At 33.4% G+C, this 20767-nt stretch overlaps 1 protein-coding gene across 10 annotated transcripts in view; it reads right to left on the minus strand.

The window, feature by feature from the left end:
- Nucleotides 1-5133: 5133 nt before the first annotated feature.
- LOC147070011 (uncharacterized) overlaps nt 5134-20767 on the minus strand; it is a 70740-nt gene continuing 55106 nt past the window's right edge. For 6 of the 10 annotated variants that reach the window (XM_085949360.1, XM_085949358.1, XM_085949361.1 and 3 more), the window contains 5 exons: nt 19753-19900; nt 17938-18128; nt 14518-14706; nt 9735-9791; nt 5296-5679 (listed from right to left, as the gene is read on the minus strand). In XM_085949360.1, coding sequence (XP_085805486.1) covers nt 5446-5679; nt 9735-9791; nt 14518-14706; nt 17938-18128; nt 19753-19900 — 819 coding nt within the window. In that variant the 3' untranslated portion in view covers nt 5296-5445. Of the gene's footprint in view, nt 5680-9734; nt 9792-14505; nt 14707-17937; nt 18129-19752; nt 19901-20767 lie in introns of all 10 variants that reach the window. The other 4 variants (XM_085949364.1, XM_085949362.1, XM_085949365.1 and 1 more) reach the window with 3 other exon arrangements.

Raw genomic sequence — 20767 nt, forward strand, 5'->3', positions numbered from 1 at the left:
ATATTTATATCTAGCGTCAATATGAAGGGGTTATTGCAAGACAATGATATGCAACAGAAACATAGTTTGGAGATATGAGCAATTTAATGTTCTTGTTCGTTCACTATTGTAACAGGAAAAATTACTATCCTCATTAAAATGATCGATATATCTCACATCTAATTATACTGTTTGGAGCAGAAGGCGTGGATGTCAATTTTGAATGGCGTGGCCAGTGACGTCCCTAGATAAAATGCCGCCCCTAGGCAGCGGCAAAATATCGCCTCATTTTTTTTAAACATTATTTCTATCATCCTTTCATGAGTCCAATATCTAAGAAATGTGTTTTATGGATACATTACCAACAAAATATCAGACTAATCGCAAATATGCAAGTGTGGTCTCTGGTTTTTGGTCACCAAGGACGTTACGTTGAAGGGCAACGGAAGTAAACTAGATATCGTGAATACGATAAAACCAGTGAGCTGATTTTTTTAATGGAAAGATATTTTCATTATTACTAAGTTTATGTAGCTATTTTTATGTATTCCAAATGATTTTCCTCGATTTGTCGCCCTTCGGGCAACTGCCGCCCCCAAGCGACGCTCAATCAGCCTACCCCCACGGGACGTCACTGGGGGTGGCATATCATATTATTGTTATAACCATTTTTTTTAGTAAAATTTGAATTTGTAAGTACTACACATTGATCATAATATTCATAATTATTGAGACATCAGTGTATTTTTTTTTTAATGTCTAAGTAAAACGTGAGTGTATGCCCTAAGAATTGGTTTTACCTTTTCAATTCACTGACCACATGGCTAACTTCCAACTGCCCTTTTAAACTCTTTAAACCAACATTACTACCTTTTTAAATTTGATTATCAATAGCTATGAATTCTTGTAATATCCACTGCTGAAGTCCTTTGAAAATTCTCAGATTAAAAAGACGACGCTGCGAACAGGTTAGGCCAGAAAATTAATAGGTAAGTACAATAAAATATTTCTTCTCGAAATTTGGCTGCAGGCTTAGTGTAGTTTGTTGAATTTCAAAACAAAAAATAGAAAAGTCTTTTATTAATTGACATTGTTAAGCGATTTTTTTATTTTATAACAGGGCACGATTAAGACAATTTATACCCTAGAAACGCCCTAAACTTTAATCCAAATAATTTCCCTAATAGCAGGGTAGGATAGTTTTACGTTTTAAGATTTTTTCACAGCCCTACTAGTTCAGCCAAGGGGAGACTTTGCATAATATGTATAGAGCTAGTGCCCAGTAGATACTAAGATAGGTATCAAAAAACACTCACACAAACAACTGTGCTACGGCCGCCATCTTGGAAAATAGTGGGTGATTTTTACGTTTTTTTTGCCATATCTCATATATAACGGGAAATCTCCTGCAGGCGTGAATAATTTATAATACTTTGGAAGTGTGAAACAATCAAGGTGCCTTTACATGTAGAACACAACAAGGGTGGGGGGGGGGCTGGCAGGGCTCTAGCCTGGGGGCCCGGCATGGCGGGTCAACCAATTAAGTAGGCAGTGAGAAAAACACACAACAAATTTGCTCTAACAGTAAAAAAAAAGTCGCCTGTGGTGCTATTTTCCTTAAGAGCGTACTTCAGTGAAACGGCATATAATTTTCAACAGTAGGTGCGACGAAATTTCTCACTAGTCGCCAATCGGACACGGACAGTCGAGGTGTCTGCACGTCGATTTGTTTTGTCATGGCGTCGGATGAAAATATTCTTAAATCGTGTAAATATGACTAAAAAACTTCACGTATGTACTTTAAAAAGAAAACATGTCAATGAATATACTATTATTATTACGAAAATAACAATAAACATACATTAAATGGACGCATGTTGGATTTTTATGAAAAATTATATTTCGTTCGGCACGCGTCATTTGCACAATCCGCGCATCGCTTAGCCACGATCTTTTTAGACCATGCCTCAAGTGAAGTAGGTATAGCCTTAATGATCATTAATATTTAAAAATATGTGGCCGTCTGATATAATTTGATGTGATATGATTGACATAATTAAATGAAAGTTCACGTGTAGAAATTTATGTTATAATTATTTTAACTGTGTTTCCTAACATACAAAATGGCTTTTTAACCAATATGGCGAAGGGTTGCATGTTACTTGGCTACCACAAAAGGAAGTCGCGATCAGTGCTTTATAATATGCTAAGTGCCAACAACTCAATAAATCAACTGGATTTATTTAAAAATCGCTAAAAATACACGGAATACCCTTAACCCTGGTAATGCCGATTGGGAGGGCGATAACTATGTTCAACGAAATTGCTTCGGGTGTTGATATATTCCACCTACGTGAGGATGAGTATAGGTGGACGTTATTTTATAAATTTTTAAAATAGGGTCTGCTTAACTCATCCGGTGTACTTCCATGTACCTATCTAATTAATATTTTTGTATGTACATATTTCTTCTGTTTATTAACATACTATCTATCTCTTTTTTTATGTAATACTGTTTTATATTTCTTTGTTTCTAAATGTCATGTTGTGAACGTCTTAAACTTTTAATTTGTTATTGTCCACAATATGTTAAAAATAAATAAATTGAATTGAATTCCGTGGGGAACACTACCCTTAACCTCAGCGATAGGTAGGAGGGGCCGCCATAGATCTAGGTCTGGGGGGTCGCTTTAGGATGTGGGGGCCGTGGTCAACATGGTGACTGGACAAAACAGAACATGACAAAACAGAACAGCCAGGGGAAAAATGAAACATTAATTTATGTGGAATCTATTTAGGTTAGGTCAAGTTAGGTTAGCTTAGCTTAGGTTACGTTAGGTCATTATTTCGTTGTACCTAGTCACCCAATCATTTTGAACAAGCTTGCCGGCAAAGTCCCGTTTATTTGAGGCTTTCTAGCGATTAGGAATGCATAAATTAGGTATATGATTTGATTTATTATGGCGTATTGAAAATCTGTGCTATTAAAAATCTATCAACATAATAGAGATAGGACAATTTCAATATTAAATTTATATTTTTCCTGAAAGGTCATTCCAACAAAGTTATATTTATCGTTGTTCTGTTTTGTCATGGAACCGGTCAACACATATCTACAAGTCTCTTCAAATATGCTCAGACTAGGTAATACGCATAATGGATTCTTTAACAGTCAATTTCATTATTTGATCTGCTGTTTCAATAAAGAGAAAGGGAGGGTAACACAATGAATTTATAAAGCATTTATTACATAATTAAATGATTTTGATGAACAGAAAAAACTTTGGATTATCCCAAGCCTTTGTTTGCATATTATGTTAGTAGAAGTTTCGATAGACCTGGATACAGTATATCTACGTGAATCCTAAATTCAATACCTATTTAGAAACAGATGGCTCTAGTTTTTTTTACATTTGGGTAATTTCAATTTATATTTAAAGTAGGCTTTAAAAAATATAATCTACTATGAAGTCTTCACAACTGTTATAGAGGGCCTTGTTACAGACTGTTTTAATCGGTTCCATTTTCATAATAAAATTGTATTTCCCCCTTTTTAATGATCTGAAGTTTTTGGTATCATTGAATATCTGTTACAGGCGTGGGCAATTGCGGCTCTTCGTTGGGTTAAGTGCGGCTCATATGATAAAAATACCTTTCCCCATTATACTTGTATTTTCACGAGTTTTCCTTTAATTTAATTAGACTACATGAGAACGTGACTATGGTGTGGCTCTTTATATATATATGAAAATCCAGAATGTAGCTTTCCTTGACCTCATGTATGCCCATCCATGATCTATTATATGTTTGTCTATTGAATAGCGTTGAAGAAATTGTATTGTCGAGCCATTTCTTTATCTGTAGTCTTTGGATGATTGACTGATTCGTCCTGTACCCTCAGGGTGCATGACTTGACACTGTACAAAAATATGGAGAACACCAACAATGAGTAAGACGTGTCATCGCTTTTTTCGCAATCTGTGTGTGCCTTCTTATCTCTGCTTCACATCCATTTTTTCCACTAATGGTCAATCCCAGATATACAAACTCGTCCACTGTTTAGCAAGATTAGCCCGACCGACAACCATTAACTTGGTCTTATTCCTATTAATAAGGTGGGCGTAGCAGTGTAGCAGCTCTGTGAGTTCTTTTTCATCAGCAGCGATTAGCGTGGTATCATCTGCGAATCTTAAATTGTTTATTTTCTGGTTGTTTCCACCGATTGTTACTCCGTCTTGCCAATGATCTAGGGCTCTCCGCATTACATGCTCTTCATATTATATTGAACAACTTGAGGGATGACGGCTAGAAGGTATTGAAAGATGATAGATTTTTTATTTAACGTCAATATAATTATATATAAAAACAATTGATTCATTATAAAAAAAATCTCAGCATTTGCAAAAATGGCAACATTAGCAAAAACAATATTATAAAAAAATCTTAGGTATATCAACACTGTCATAATAATAATTAATAATATTATAAATAATAAAACATCTCGAAAGTCTTCATACATTTTTATCATTTAAATTCAATTAAAATTTTAACATATTAATGCAAAACTTACAATGGTAAATGCTTGTTAAATAAGAATAATATGCGTTAATATTAAAATATTCTTAAATAAATAAATACCTATAGATATTGTGTAGATATTATCCTTAAATAATTAATAATATCTCTTTGAAAATAAATTACTTTTTAATAAAATACTAAATACAGAGCAAAAATGTATGGTGAAAATGAATTATTACATAATTAAGATTATGTACACAGTAAAAGTTTTAGTATATAAAAGTGTGTTATTTTTAGCTTTGATGTCTTGGGAAGTTACTTCTGAAAGTCGACAACCACTGGACGAATGCAAAATGGCACTAATTGACCACACAAATCCTGCTTGATCGACGAACTCACCAAGTTCAGACCGAGAAGAGCGGAAGAAGCTATGCGGAGGCCGCCTACATCAAGCAGTGAATCGATATTTCGATATGATGATGATAATCGGGACAATACACTATATCAACACCAAAGCAGGCACATTTACCGGAATAATTCAAAGACATCTGATCAAAATCGGTAAGAAACGGCCTTATTGCAATGTTTATATACTTAGTTAATTTTTAATTATAATATAATATAAAATGTATTTTTACAATAAAAATCTTCAGATGTATTAATACAATAGAGATTGATTTAATTCTCCAATTACTTTTATCTGTTTACAAAAGAATAAAATCTCTATGGATGAAATCGAGTAGACTAAATTAACGTATAGTGCATGGTAGTAGCTTTTTACTAGTCATATTTTTGTTTACTATTCACTATTTAATACATCAGTAGTATTTACCAGATCCATTTAGCTTACAAATCTATGTGCCTATTACTGCATTAGTGATGTAGCGTTGTACGAAGACATCCGAGATGCAGAGTTATAATACAAAACGTAGATTAGGGAGCGGTCGATCAACGCAGCTTCTTGGAAATGAGGTCGATCTGTTCGTCGACCCTGTCGCTGCTTCCCTTGAAGGTGGCGGGGTTGGGGCCGATCATCTGGATGAGCTGGGGAACGTCCTGCCCGGCAATCTGGCAGAACTTGGCGAGGGCCTTCAGACACCTGAACAGGTGCTCTTCCGAAGGCGCCGACGATAGATGCTGGAGGATGGCCATAGTCAGCTCAACTGCTACGTCATCGAACACCTGCCGAAGAAGAGATAAAGGAAATTCAATTACATGGATAATTAGAAAATTGCATAATATAAACTAATATTTTTTTTTGATAATTGTTTTGTCAGTGTATTTATTATAAATGCATGCATCACAGTTCGAGTAGTCCCAGAATTATTTTTATTTATTATTGTGGCAACACACCTGTGTTCATTTAATATTATTCAGAAAATTGTCCATCGATTAATGTATTTAAAAGCTTGCAAATTATTCATTTTTTTTGGTTGGTATTTGTGTAGATAATCAATACTCAATGTAATCTTGTATTGTCCAAATTTATATACTTACACTATTTTTGTTTACAACGTACTTATTTGACAATGGTAGTCATTTTTGTCTCATCTGTTTATCATTATACGTCACCAGTTACCTAGTTAGTTAGCTCATATTTCTATTATATTTTAAAATTGGAGAACTAGTGCATAAGCTGACTTATTTAAATACATATTACTATGCATATGACTCTTACTGCTTATATACAAAATTAACATATTATTAAGAGATAAGAGTTTGTGTAAGGGCATCATTTAATTTTCACCAAATGAGCAATTCTTTACTAAAAAAGAATGTATTTAAGTAAATTAATTATGCCAGTTGCATGGTCAAATGTTGCTTAGTCTGTTAATGCATAGTGCTGTCCATTTAATAAATGAAAAGTAAAGCAGTTATGTATCAATGTTAATTGCTTGCTTTGATGCACTAAGGAAGGAAGGATGGGAACTCGGAGTTCTGTAACCCATGCATCTAATTAAAAGTTTATGAATGCCGCCTTATTAGGTTACAGGTAACTTCAAGGTTCCCAACCCCAAGTTTGGACTATCACTGGAGGAAGCTTCATAAACTTTTAATATTAAAACACTAAACTTTATGGCAATTCTGCATTATTGCAGTTAATTTAATAATTAGTCTTAGTGGTCGTTTTATCGACTTCATGTCATCATGCATAATATTATATTTAGGCTGTCCTATAGGGTTGTCTTCCAAAATTTTTAGTGCATAGCAGCAGAAAGCTGGTAATGGAACCGGGACAGGAAGCCATAATTTCAAATCTTGAGAAACCCGAACTGGAACCCCTTAAAATTTTGTTCTGAAGGTTCATTATTTTAAATTTTAGTAATATTTTTGATTGTGTTCACTCAATCTGTAGACAGTTTTATCTCAAAAAATATATTATTTAATATTTATTATAAGTAAATGTGGTTGAATACTACCAATTGAGGCGTAAATATGGTCCACCAGGAAAATATAGTACAAACACCAGCGTTGCCGGATGTCCCGATTTCTAACAAAAAATAGATTGTCCCGCACGGAAAAGCTAAATTCATGATTAATCAACAAATACTGTCAGATGAATTTAAAATGGTCAGATGCATGAAATAGATGTTCTATTGAGTTGATAAAATCGGAAATACTTGTTCAATTCAACATGATAATAATATAATGAGTTTTGTGGTATGTGTATATGTGTCATTTATGATCGATATTATAGAAATAAACATTAGAATAATTGAACAATGCGTTTTTTCAGTTGTCCCGCTTTTTGCTCCTAAATCACGATTTTTTTAATTTCACATGGTAAAAATCCTGATTTGGTATAATAATTATCTGGCAACGTTGATAGACAACTACTTTCTGAGCTTTGAAGTTAAAATAAGTGAATATATTGATTTTTTTCAATGAACTGGAATCGAACACTGTGACTGAACTCATTCGATTTTTCCACTGGAATCAAACTTAGAACCGAATGTTTAAATAATTTAAGAGTTCTAACACTTCTAATACCTCTGGTTGAAAGATTTTTTCGTAGTGTGGCGTTGAAATTGTTATATTTTAAGATTTGAAACAGAGATAATATTATCATAAAGATATACACACTAGCGTTACATTGCCACTTTATAACAAACATATCAAGTATATAAACGACACACTGAGAGCATATTATTTGTATTTGAAAGACAATGTTATAGCGGAAAAATGGTGTAATTTGTCGCCCATATCTGGATAATTCTAGAAAATGAGCCAATATTTTCTTTCTTGTAACATTATCACTTCTACAAATAGTCATCTATTAAGAATTAACGCATCAACATAAAAACAACGTTTTTGAGGAACTAATGATTTTTTTTAACGATACGGGATATAACTGGATTTAAGGGCAGTCAACCGGTTAATATTGCGTTATTATTGCATTTCATTGACGTCACAAAAATATCAGTCTTTGTGGCAGCATGTAGCAGCGTGTGCTAATGAAAAAGCAAGTTCTAAGAGAAATGTTTATAGCGATTTTGTAAGTTTTTCAACGTCTTGAACGCCCTTTCTCGTCTAATCTAACGATAATATAAAATAGCTGATACGCATTAGTCATTTATAGAGGTTTTGTAAAAAAGATGGTGCCAACTTTACTGTTGTAGTAGTAAGCAAGAATTATTTCAACTTTCGACAAGTTTATAAAAGCAGACCTTTGAAACAAAAAAAAAAAACGTATATTTAAGGCTTTATACAAAAAAAGATAGCAGTAAACGTATATTTTCTTTGCAATTACACACACGATGGCCGCACGGCTTAGGCGTCGTGGGTCCCAGGTTTGAATACTGGGTCTAACAAGTACACACATTGTGTTTCAATTTGTATATCAGTCAGAGTATGGACCTAATAACTTGAGCAAGTGGCTGACATCCATTTCTCGTAAAAACAAAAATTCTGTTAATATTAGGCCCATATTTTGATCTTATTATGATCGGACATGGTCGGGAAAAAAACGTATATATATTTTCTTTATGTGCATGAAAATCGTATTAATGTGTCCATAATATAAAAATTAAGGTACAATATTTAGGTCACGGGACTCGACGTGAAGAGTATTTTTATATGACTGGAAATGTCTCGGGAACACTGAAAGACTGAGGTCACCATGCACTCAAGTGTGGTTTAACCAAATTTACATTACTTTAAGTTAAGAGTTTCTGTGGAAGGTATTGTAATAAGTAGAGCCCGGATTATAAGCAATTGCATATTTAGCCCATTCTCACCGGTTATTGCATATTTTACCTAAAATTGAGTGATAATGCATATTTTCACTATATTTACAATATTAGATAGATAGATAGATAGTGCAGAGGCTATGGCAGTTTGTCAGTCCAAAGAAGCATTTAACAATTCTAGCATAAAATAACATAGCCGTGATTAGCACACCTGAGAGTATTAAAAAGCTTGAAACTCAAGGTTTGGCATTGACTGAATCTATTCAGTTAATGAATAAAATCCGCCAAATGAACTCCGTATTGCCAGAGGAATTCCAACTCAGAGACAAGTTTGAAAACATTTTGAATAATAAATAATCCAGACCTCTGTGTCAAATTGATAGTTTTATTAATGGGACGTGAAATTTTGCCAGAAACAATAATATGTTAACATAGTACCCAAATTCAAATACTGCCCAGTTACCTCAGTGGATGTGGAACGGTTCTTTTCCACTTATAAAAATATTTTGAGTGATCGAAGACACAATCTTGCTACCGAACATTTGTAACACTACCTGATTGTTAACGTTTACAAGAGTTACAAAATGTTAAATAAATGTAAATTGATAATTAAGAATTATCGTCGATACTTACTAATTGTATGCCTATTTTGAGATAAAAAACACTTTGACACTTTTCATGCATATTTCAAGCTTTTTATGTTGCATATAATCCAGTCTCTAGTAGTCAGTCAGTAACACAGAATGATGCCATGAACTTGCAGATACACTATTTCTTCCCGTATGCAGGAAATAAGTAGTGCTAAGTGTTGCCATTTTGCCGAATATAAAACTGAAGTCAACTGCCGAAATTAAGATTGTGTCGATTTTCTTAAAAAAAAATATTATACCCATAAGCAATGTTCCTGTTTAGGTATTTTTAGAGTAGGAGAAAAACTCCAAAGTAAAGCGTTAATTGATTACAAGATTAGATGCCAATTACAACAATGATAAAGGAGAAGTTAAATTTAGATAGGCAGGCTGTATTGTCATCGGAGTACGTAGCTACCTTCGAAATGGAGCCGGGGGGCAAAATTCTGCGCAATCTTTTATTTTGGTGCATTTTCTGGAACAACACAAGTGAAAGCGCTGCAAAATATCTCCCTTCAACATTGTTACATCAAACAAAATTCACAAATTTACAAAATGAATGATGGGTACGGTATGTCTACAAATGGATAATGAATGATGTCAAAATATTTCTAATAATAATAGTTTATTAAGTCGATAGCTAGGTAATGATAATGTTGTGACAATTGAAATAGCTATCGGCTAAAAAAACTAATTTGTTAATATATACAATATCATCACCTTACTATTAAAACCTCGTAAGTCTGTTTGAGAAGAATGTTGAGGGAAAGGTAAAAAACTTAATAAAAACAATATTTTAAACACCTCTCTAATCGATGAATTTGCTGACACTGGTTGTGAAATACGAGGTTTTAATTCCATGTTTGAAACCACGTGACTTACGAGTTTTTAAAAATTTGTCAGACAGCATACTAGTCTAGAGAACCGAGGTTTTGATATGATTTAAAATGTTTTTTTGTTTAAATTTTACATTTAAAATTTTGAAATACGAGGTCTTAATAGTAAGGTGACAATATAATTAATATTATACTAGCTGTCTGGTACTTCTCCCTACGTAGGAAAATGTAGTGTGGTGTGGGACCATTTTGTAGTGAATTTAATATTACGTAAGAGTGGAATATTATTAGCATACATCGCTATTAATAACTAACTTGTAAATGAGTTAATAAAATATAACGATGACAGAAAATGCTAAGTTCATTTGTTTTGAAAAATCATCTGTACTCTATATTCGAGTATCCAGTAGAAATAATGTACTTATTTAAAAATTGGAATAACATGATGTAGAGCGTGATCTTAAAATTATGCTGGCCAAATTTTTGACGATGATCAAAGAACTAATTCAAAAATATAAACAATGGTCTTTTACAATTCGTCACCTCAATACTACAACTAGATAACTTGATTTTCACTGTTTTTGAGATAGCTATTGAATATGATTCTACATTTTCTTCTCTACAACATGATAAAACTATGTAAGTCAGAAGTTAATGGGAACTGTATTAATTTTGTGTTTGTATCAACAATATTTTTTCACACAATACAATTGTTCCCAATTAGACAAGCACAATATGCCATTTTTATTTTAAATAATAATTATAGCCTAGATTGACTTAAAGGTGGTTTTAAACGATCAGTTTTGCTATCCAATCAGTCTCCGTTTCAGTCGAGCTGTCCGTTAAAGAAGCGGCCGACTGAAGCCAAAACGGAGACTAGACAGGATGGATGTTTTTAGAGTTGCCAGTTAAATTGACGTGTAAATTAGTATGTTGCCATATTTTTAATACTACTTTTCAAATTTGGATTGAAATATTATAATTTCTTTAAATATAGGTACTGCATTACACCAACCAATATGTTTAGAAAGTAATAATAAAAATATACGTAAATATACAACGCCGATTCCTAACTGACCTGGCAACTGAAACCTCGACTGAACGGACAACTGATCGTCTAAATACACCGCTGTTTCAAAACTGAACGAATCAAAACGGAAACCTAGACTGAACGGACAACAGAACTGACATTTAAAAAGACCTTAATCAAGTTAAATTTCATTTTCCCAACAATGACCAAATCAGAGTTATCTAGTTGTAGTATTGAGGTGACGAATTATTAGCAAAGAAAAGCGAAAAGTTATTTATATAACAGCATCAACAAAAGAGGTGTAGATAATGTTCTTGGAAATGGCCCATTAACCCAAATGTCAAACGGGGAACCGTTGTTAGCCATTTGCTTATGAATTTCATTTGAAACGAGTATCATAAATTTACAAGCCGGATAAAAGAACTGTAATTTTCCACATTTTAGATTGTATAGTAAAACAAATAGCAAACGTAAATTATTTTGTACTATCACTAGAGTGTTTAGATAAGCCAGCATTAGACCAGTAGCGACGTTGCATGTATAAGTAAACTAAATATAACTTTATTTATATCTCATTGCGTAATATGTACAACGATCGGTGGGTGAACCAAGATGAATACACCAAGGAGGCACCGAAGATATTAAACTGTCAGTAAATGCGGAGTCAAAATAACAATAAACTAATTGGGTACTGTCTGAGAGTACACTCTTATGGTTCAACCTCGCGAATTCAGTCATCATGGCCTATTGGCCGCAGTATGGTGAAGTGATGAGAAAAAAAGAAAAGAAGAAGAATGAAATTACACCATGAGAAACTGGTGATTACTTTATAACTATTTCTCTGCCATAAGAGTAAGTGGCAAAGGGTGGAGATAGGACTTATTCATTTTCATTGAACTAAGAACACAAATTGCAGAAGGGCTGCCTAGACCAAACCATAATAAACTATAATGCTTGTTATCGCGAGGGATAGTTTCCAAACCTGGTGACCTAAAGAATTTGAATTTATATGCGCATATCATTTACCTACGTGGTTGCAGCCATGATTTAATCTGGATCAGAACCGTTTCCTCTTGTCAAGCCTATCAAGCTAATCAGGTACCATTAGCGAGAGGTGCAAGACTAGTCAATGTGCTCCCCAAAGATGTAGACATTTTCAGTGGTGTGCTATGTATTTTGTATTCAAAATTTTATTTTTCTGTGTAAAATTGCACTTATGTTTTTTTTTATTATTATATATGTATTCTTTTCTTTTCTCTAGTGAGGGTAATATTTGTTATGATGTAAATCTCATGTTGTGAACGTCTTGAATTTGGATTTGTTATGTCCACAATGTTTTGTTTTCTTAAACAAATAAATAATAGATATTAGATAGCTTTCGATATTTTATAGATAGAAGAATATTTCCTATCCATTATGGTTTGGTTTAGGCAGGGCTTAATCGAATTTTAAAAACCATCTGCAATTTGTACTAAATGTAAAGATTACAAAAAAGTCTACACGTTGTTCAGATGAATTTACTAAATATACCCCAAATTCTTAGTGTTGTATTCTTGCGGGGCATGTGACATGCACTTCAATATTATAACACATAAAAAAACATTCTACGCAGAAGATACCTCAATGGTGCATCAATTATGATAAGAATGATGAACCTTTGCACGGACGGCGTAATATTAAACAAACAAAAATGCACATCACACAGAACTACTAGCAAATGTAAATGTTTCAAAGCAAGCATTGTATTTATAGAAAAACAATAATATACAAGATCATGTTAATGAGACAGGTCAAATAATTGAATTGATTAGCAACACGAATATACAAAGTTAAATTGACGTATGTTTTTATCTTTATTCACTTCGAGTATGATCAAAATGACTAACAAAAAAGTATCTTTTTGAAGTTATACTTCTTTTGGCGCGTTTGGGAAATCAGATCAGAGTGTATTTTTGGCGTGTGACATGTAACACATAATTTATTATTGTCGGCAATTTGCAATTCCTTACGTAAACAAACTATTAAACGTCAGAAAGACAGTTGGTACTTTAAAAATAAAAGCAACGAGAAACCATTATATAATTTAGTAATATAAGTTAAAGTGTATAGAAATAGACCAACGGCGTTCCAATAAGCGGACCTTTTTCTTGAGTGTGTAATTTAACAAGATAATTAAGAGCTAATCAAAGAATCTAGTTTATCACAAGTTTTGTTTTTGTTTTGTTACGCCAAAGAAGTATAACTTCTAACATGCATACATAAGTACACACACCGATTTTTTTGGATTAGGAATAATATAATTATAGGGTTTTTCAATAGGTGAACATTATTTATATATTTTATTATAACAGCCGATTGAGGTTATGTATTAAAAACTATTTCTGTCATTTTCTGAGAAAATTATTTACTACAACAATGAGACTCAATTTTGGTTTAACGACTTCGTCAACGAGCAAAATCATCAAGAGATTCATGAGTAACCGTTGCACTCTGAAAAACTGACTGTCTGATGCGGACTTTGGCCTAACAGTACCATTGGCCTGTATATCTTCAGAAATAAGGGCAGTGTTGCGCTGACCATTGATGGAAACCGATATCTTTTGATAATCCGGGATTTTTTTTGGCCTCAATTGGAAGTTATGGTTTTAACAAGACATCAACCCATGCCGTATGTCTCGGGAGATTGTGGATTTACTGAAGGAGTATTCAGAGATCACTCGTTCTTATTGAAAAACCTTATATAAGATTCTCCATGCCTTTCATGGCAAGACACACGTAATTATAAAAACATAGTTTTGGCATATGAGGTGTCTACCGATAGTTTCTTTCTACCATCAAAATTTAATATATTGGCATTATGGGTATATATAATTCTTTCTTTGTAAACATAGAGATTCATTTTTTACTGTTATGCGGTAAGCTGTTTGTTAAGATGCCATGCTTTTCTATAAAGCATGAATATATTTTTATGAAACCACCGCTGTCAAGTAAATTATGCCTGTAATAATCCAGATTCGATTACGACTAGATAGATGTCACTGCGTCATTTAAATATGTCAACAAATAAATGTTAAATAATCATTTGCTACAGAGACTTCGAAACTGACTGAGAAACAGGTATTTTTTAATGTAGGCACATAATCCCCTTATTAAGGAGTTATTTTGTCGTATTTTAATTGGCTGTCTTATTTATTACGTTTTAGTACAAGCTCACATCTTGCGTGTTTGCAGTCATGTTACACATTCGGTCATAAATACGCTGGATAATAAAAACACATAAAAAATAAAAGGTAGGTAGAGGAAACAAAAACCACGATACAGACCACAGTTTTTACCTCCTTGCAGGCGAGGTTGTGTACGATGGCGCTGCCAAGGTCCTTGAGCTCCTGGTCCTCGCTGAGCAGACTGTGCACCGCCACTTTGGTGGTGGAGCGGATGTTAGAGATCTGCTGGTTGCTGTTTGTCCACTCCGAGATATACAGCAGCCATTCCGATGACGACAGATTCTCGAACATGTTGCACATCTGAAATGAGACGCCATCGAACAGTGTTGTAGTTACTATTATGCCAATGAACAAAAGACCTTTCCTACCAGACTGAGCCCAAATATGTATTAGAAAGTGAAGTTGACAAAACGGTCTTATGGACTAATAGCGCCGGTACACGTACATGGATTTACTGGCATCAATAGTGTGTAAATTAAACTATTACGATAATAACTGTTTACATGTTAAAGTTCTGATTTTCTTGCCAATCTCATTCTTTAAGCGTAAGCAAGACGCGTTTGTCATTGTATGGTGCTATTTGATAGGTTGTGAAAATTGGTAAACGTCAAAATGCTTTGCGCGGTGCAGTTCGCATTTTTCCGGAAGGTTCGCCACTATCATTCTACTACGCATGCGCATATGCCATGCAAGTTTCAAGTATGGCGTGAAAATTCAAAAGCTTCTAAACTTTTTTGATCAATGCATGCAATCTTGCAATTTGCACGATAATATGTACCGTCAGCACTGAATCCATGCACGTGTAAAAGGTATGATGTATAATGTTTAAATTAGCTGCAAGTCGCATTACATTGATTGGATTCATTTCAAGCAAAATTCACATTTTCGGCTTCATTCGTCGAAAATAGCAAACGTTTTTAACACAATTTTAAATCAAATATTATTATTAATAATTAATAAGCTAATTAGCTAATTTATGAAGTTTCCAAATTCGCATACTTAGTTAAAACTTCAAATTGCATAATATGACGATACGCAGTGATGAGTAAAAATGCAAGACAGGCTATCAAGAAATGATTGAGTAGGTAAGAGATGAATTATTGTCAAGCAACTTCTCAATATTAACTTATTGACTGTTATTTACGAGTTACGGGATTGTTCATCCAAGTCGGTCATAGCCAATACATTGCCAGATCTGGCCGTCGACTTGTTTTTATGTGCCCTATGCACAGAATAAATATTTATTTGCTTATAAGATTCATGAAATATGTTAATTTTCTTGATCAAATTACTATTGATTATTTATTGTATAAAAAACTTAATTCAAGCTTATGTAAAACGGGCTAAGGTTCGCCGTTCAAAATTGGTGACAGAGACAAACGACACTATTCCATAGAGATATAAAATGACTTTGAATATTAGCTTCAGTATTCTATTCTAATTACCAGTTTTGTTTTCAAGTACACATAAAGATGTCATTTACAAAGAAGTAAGTTTTTCTTTGACACTTTTTTTCTACATTTTTCTATACTTTACGGTCCGGTAACGCCACATTGGCGTCCTTTGCAAGCCGAACGTTACGATCCGGTGACGCTAACGTAGCGTCCTCACAAAGGCATATCTTTACTGTGAAAAATAAATATGAAATTTAATATTTGGTTGCAAGATCTATCGACAGATGGTTGAATGACATGTGCAAGAAGTAAAAGCATGATGGAAAAAAAATATTTCGGGGTTTTTACAGAGATGGCAGACGTAATACCATTCAGTATTTTTTTGTACCTATACCATTTTTTTTATTAGTTACAAGCCCATTTCTACACGGGGTGAGTCACGAGACGTAAACAAAAAAGGTAATAAACACTCAATGTTATATTCCAGTGTCATCACTTCAACTTCGAAATTTAATTGTCGACCCTTTTCAGTGGTAGTCAACCATTTATGAACCTGCATTCTTTTTTTTTTAAATGAACGCGATTTTTAGCTATGAAATTGCATCCTATTTGATAATTTGTCTTTAATGGTTTACTACCCATGAAACATCCACCATGCTTCATCATCCATGATAGAAATTTTAACTTGAAAATGAGAACAGTTATAAATGTGAACTTGTATCGCGTTGTCATTTTCGTTCGCTTTTTTCGGGAGATTATTGCTTGTGTATCTGCATAAATAATAGCTATTATTATTTATATTGCACTAATTTCATTGAAAAAATAATTAATCTAAGTATATTTTAGCTAGGATATATATTTTTTATTAGTTTTATCTCCAAAAAAACTTTTTAAAATGGAGGACCATTCGTTTTTAAACAGAGGATAACTATGCGGATTGTATGTCAGATATTCCCAGTGACTGAAGATATCGGAGATTTTAGTGTAATTTTCAATCACAATCAAATATTTCCGGGGATTTCCGCAACTAATAAACGTTTAAGAAGAAAGTGTAAAGTGTGTTCCTCACATAAACTTCGAAAAGAAACTATTTACATGTCCAAAGAGTTTAAAGTACCTCTACATCTACATATTGGTAATTGGTTTTCTTCGTATAATTTAAAAAAAAGTGTATTAGTTGTTAGTTCATTTTACATTCATAGTTTTATAAACTATTTCAAATAATTTCAGCTTTAGTGTGATAATAATTATTTCGTGCCTAGCCAGTTATCTAAAAGTATTATCCATAAGATTGAGTGTCGATTCAAATATTTTTGTGGAATGTAGATGTTTGTTTTACAATCCTATTGCTCATAGATTTTGTTATATGATTTTTTTACGCACGCCTCTGCACTGTTATTGGATTGTCTCGATTCCTACAATAATACCAAATTGTAATAAGCGGTGGGAATGTATATGCGTGCATTTTATTTATTTGAATTTACTCGAAAATATGCACGCCACTGCACTGCCTTTATCGGCTAGGCCATAAAACTCATAAAACCAATAAATCACTAGTAAGTGTTAGTTCGGGAATGAATGTGCATTTATTTTTAAACACTTCACAGTTTGTGTGAAGTCTTTGTTATTTTATTATATTTGATAATCAGAGATATGAGTAGCTAGCGCAAAAATGAATTGATACGTATTCTATAGCGGTGTAAAACATTTTGTATTTGAATATTTTATTATATTTTTTAATTAAAAAATAATATATTGTGATGCTTTATATCAATAGGCTGTTTCCTTTACATTATATTTAACAAATTGAACTAATCTAATAACATATAATAAATAATATACGAAAATTTACAAATTATATACTTTACCTTTATGGAACGCGGGCCAGAGGTTGACAAGTGTTGAATAAATGACACAATTTGATGCATTGATATATTTTAAGTATTTTCTGAAAATTTTATTGAAATATATCAATAGGTTCAAAAGTTATATCATTTTTAACTTCGCGATCGAAATTTGTTGAATTTCATTAAAAAATACCGGATATTGGTGTAGGTTCTTCGCGAAAATTCGCGGACCGTATAGTGTTAATGTTATAAATAGTATGTAGGATACATAATATTATAAGGTTCCTTACAAATAACGCTAGCGCCTTTTGTTCAGGCAAGGTGATCCTGTCGATGGAGTAGGCGTAGTTCATAAGGATGTGCTCTCGCCTGTCTTGGTGAAGGAGGAGGATAACGTCATCCTTCAACGCGGCACACGCCAGGGCGCGCATCACTGCCTCCCGGGATCCGGCTTGAAGAGCTGTGTCTCCCAACAGGCGACCTGGACAGTCAGACAATCATATTATATTACATCATAAAAGAAATATTCTTCTCAATCATCTTCCATCGAATGCTGGAAAAGGTCTCTCCACCATTTTGCTATTCCTTTTGTTAATGTGCTAAATCCAAGAATCTCACCTATCTAGTGTACTTTTGGCTATTCCTGTTTTAAGATGCCATGTGATGTTAATCACTTAAAAATAATATTATAAACCCATGACCGGTTTTGTTTATTTATTTATTTATTTATTTATTTATTTATTTATTTATAAAAAAAGAGTATTACGGCATTACAGCTTTTGGCCAATGCGCCATAATACATAATACATATAAATATATAAAAATATCTTAATTACAAATAACAACTAATATGACAAGAAAGTGGAAAAGACAGCATGTGTAAATATTAAAGAAATATGATAATATATACAATTATAAATTTATCCTATTTAAAACGTCTACAAACATTATATAATTAATAAAAAACAAATCAACCTTTATGGTGCCATCAACACCATTAGGTTGTATAACATTATCATTTTGCAGTGGCGAAGAGTAGAGGTAAGCTGTTGAAATCTGACATAAATTTATAGTGCACACTTAACTTTGTCAGTCATACTTATTTGCTTTCATTGAACTAACAATAGAAATTGCGGATGGTATTGGTTAGTTTTTAAAATTCAATTAAACCCTGCAATAATTTATATTCATAGTTCAATGAAAACAAACAAGTATGACTGACAAAGTTTAGTGTGCACTATTTATGTCGGATCTCAACAATCTACCTCCACCCTTCGCCGCCGCGTCACATTGGACCTATTCAGGAATAACAATAAAATTCACCAAAAATTAAGGCGATACATCAGTGAAACAGCAAATAATTTTGAACAGTATGTGGAACGAAATTTCGCAGTACTTGCCAATCGGAGACCGACCGTCGAGGTGACTGCACATCGATTTGTTTCGTGATGGCGACGGGGGTATTAATTCTTAAATCGTGTAAAGATGACTAAAAACGGTACCCATTTACTTTAAAAAGAAAACATGTCAATGAATATATTATTATTGTTGCTAATAGAACAATAAACAGAACATTAAATGGACGCATTTTGGATTTATATGACAAATCATATTTCGGTCTGCGTGCGTCATTTGCACCCGCGACCCGCAATCCGCGCATCGCCTAGCCACGATATTTTTAGACCATGCCTCAACTGAGGTATAGCCTTTATAACAGAACTAAAAAAAAAGAATTAAAAAATTTTTAAGCTGAAATAATTGGACGTCATGGAAAGAGACACAAAATCTTTCGGGCTAAGTGATTGGAGACCAATTACTGAAGCAACGAAGACACTATGAACTTCGGTTAACTTCTTAATAAAAGTAAATTAAGTAAGCCAAGGTAAGTACATTTGTGAAGAAACTAAATGTCAATCAGCCATGATTTCTTTTAACAAATTATAACAGTACATATTAGTTTACAATACATATTATGGAAATACATTGTCGTCTCTAAAAAATTAAAACTGCTAATATTCTATATTCTCCGAGATAACATTTCATATCTTACTCAAGGCAAACAACTTTAGAGTTGGTAAATATCCGATAATAGAATATGTACTAACCAATAAAGGAAAGGAAGTTATCTCCAAGGGCCCAGCTGCCTTCACCTTCCACCATATAGAGATGAAGCTCTTGGAGACTTTGCTGGTCTTCAGGGGAAAGGTCAGCGGCACCAATTGCTAGCGCCAGTTGGTCAAATGCGTCTTTTGTCTGTAATAAAGAAATGGTTATTAGAAACATTCAAGAGAAATCACTGACAAAATAAATACCTTTAGTAATACATAATAATTGTTTTGCTGCACATTCCGAAGAGGGCGGGCGATCACGCATGACTAAAACTTGATGATGCAAAAGGATGTCAACATACCGGAGTGTGTGATAGAATGAATGTCAAAGGACATTCATGCATGCACTACCATGCAAAACCTTAGTGTGTTGAGCGTCTTGTGTGTAGTAAGGTATAAAAAGGGAAAATTGATTTTCAAAGGAGACATACTGCATTGGTAGTGACTTTAACTAGTTTGAGTGAAATACTTAAGGAAAGCAAAATGAAGAAACGGAGGTTTAAGTATAATATTTTTATATGTTACATCACATTGTAGGTATAGGTTCCTATTTTTAAAATTGAGACTCTTCACTTTCCATAAACATAGTTACGACATAAATTGATAGTCAGCAATTAGTTATTTCGATCGCAAGTGAACATCAATGTTTTCAGTTCTATAAAACAACACGTGTAAAGCGCGCTTCGCCTAAAGCGATACAACTATCATGAGGTGTACGCGACAGATCACACACAATCCTTTGACCGTCAATTGTTTTTGCACACAACTCTTTCTTGCAATGCATGCACACCACCTAATTGCACAAGAGAGCGCCTGCGTGTAAGGGTCCTATTGAAATAACTAATAGGTAGCAATATCATCAACTAGTGTTTCCCAAACTTACAATTTACTTGCTTATATCTGCATAACCAACTTTTGTTAAAAACAATTAATAAGAATATGGGGGCGATCGTGGAACCGTTACACAATATGACATACAAAAATGATGTTCAAACGTCCCTTCAAATTTTTC

Source organism: Rhyacophila brunnea, unplaced genomic scaffold, assembly GCF_057557595.1.
Source record: "Rhyacophila brunnea isolate RB1 unplaced genomic scaffold, BYU_Rbru_1.0 scaffold_22, whole genome shotgun sequence".
Lineage (NCBI taxonomy): Eukaryota > Metazoa > Arthropoda > Insecta > Trichoptera > Rhyacophilidae > Rhyacophila > Rhyacophila brunnea.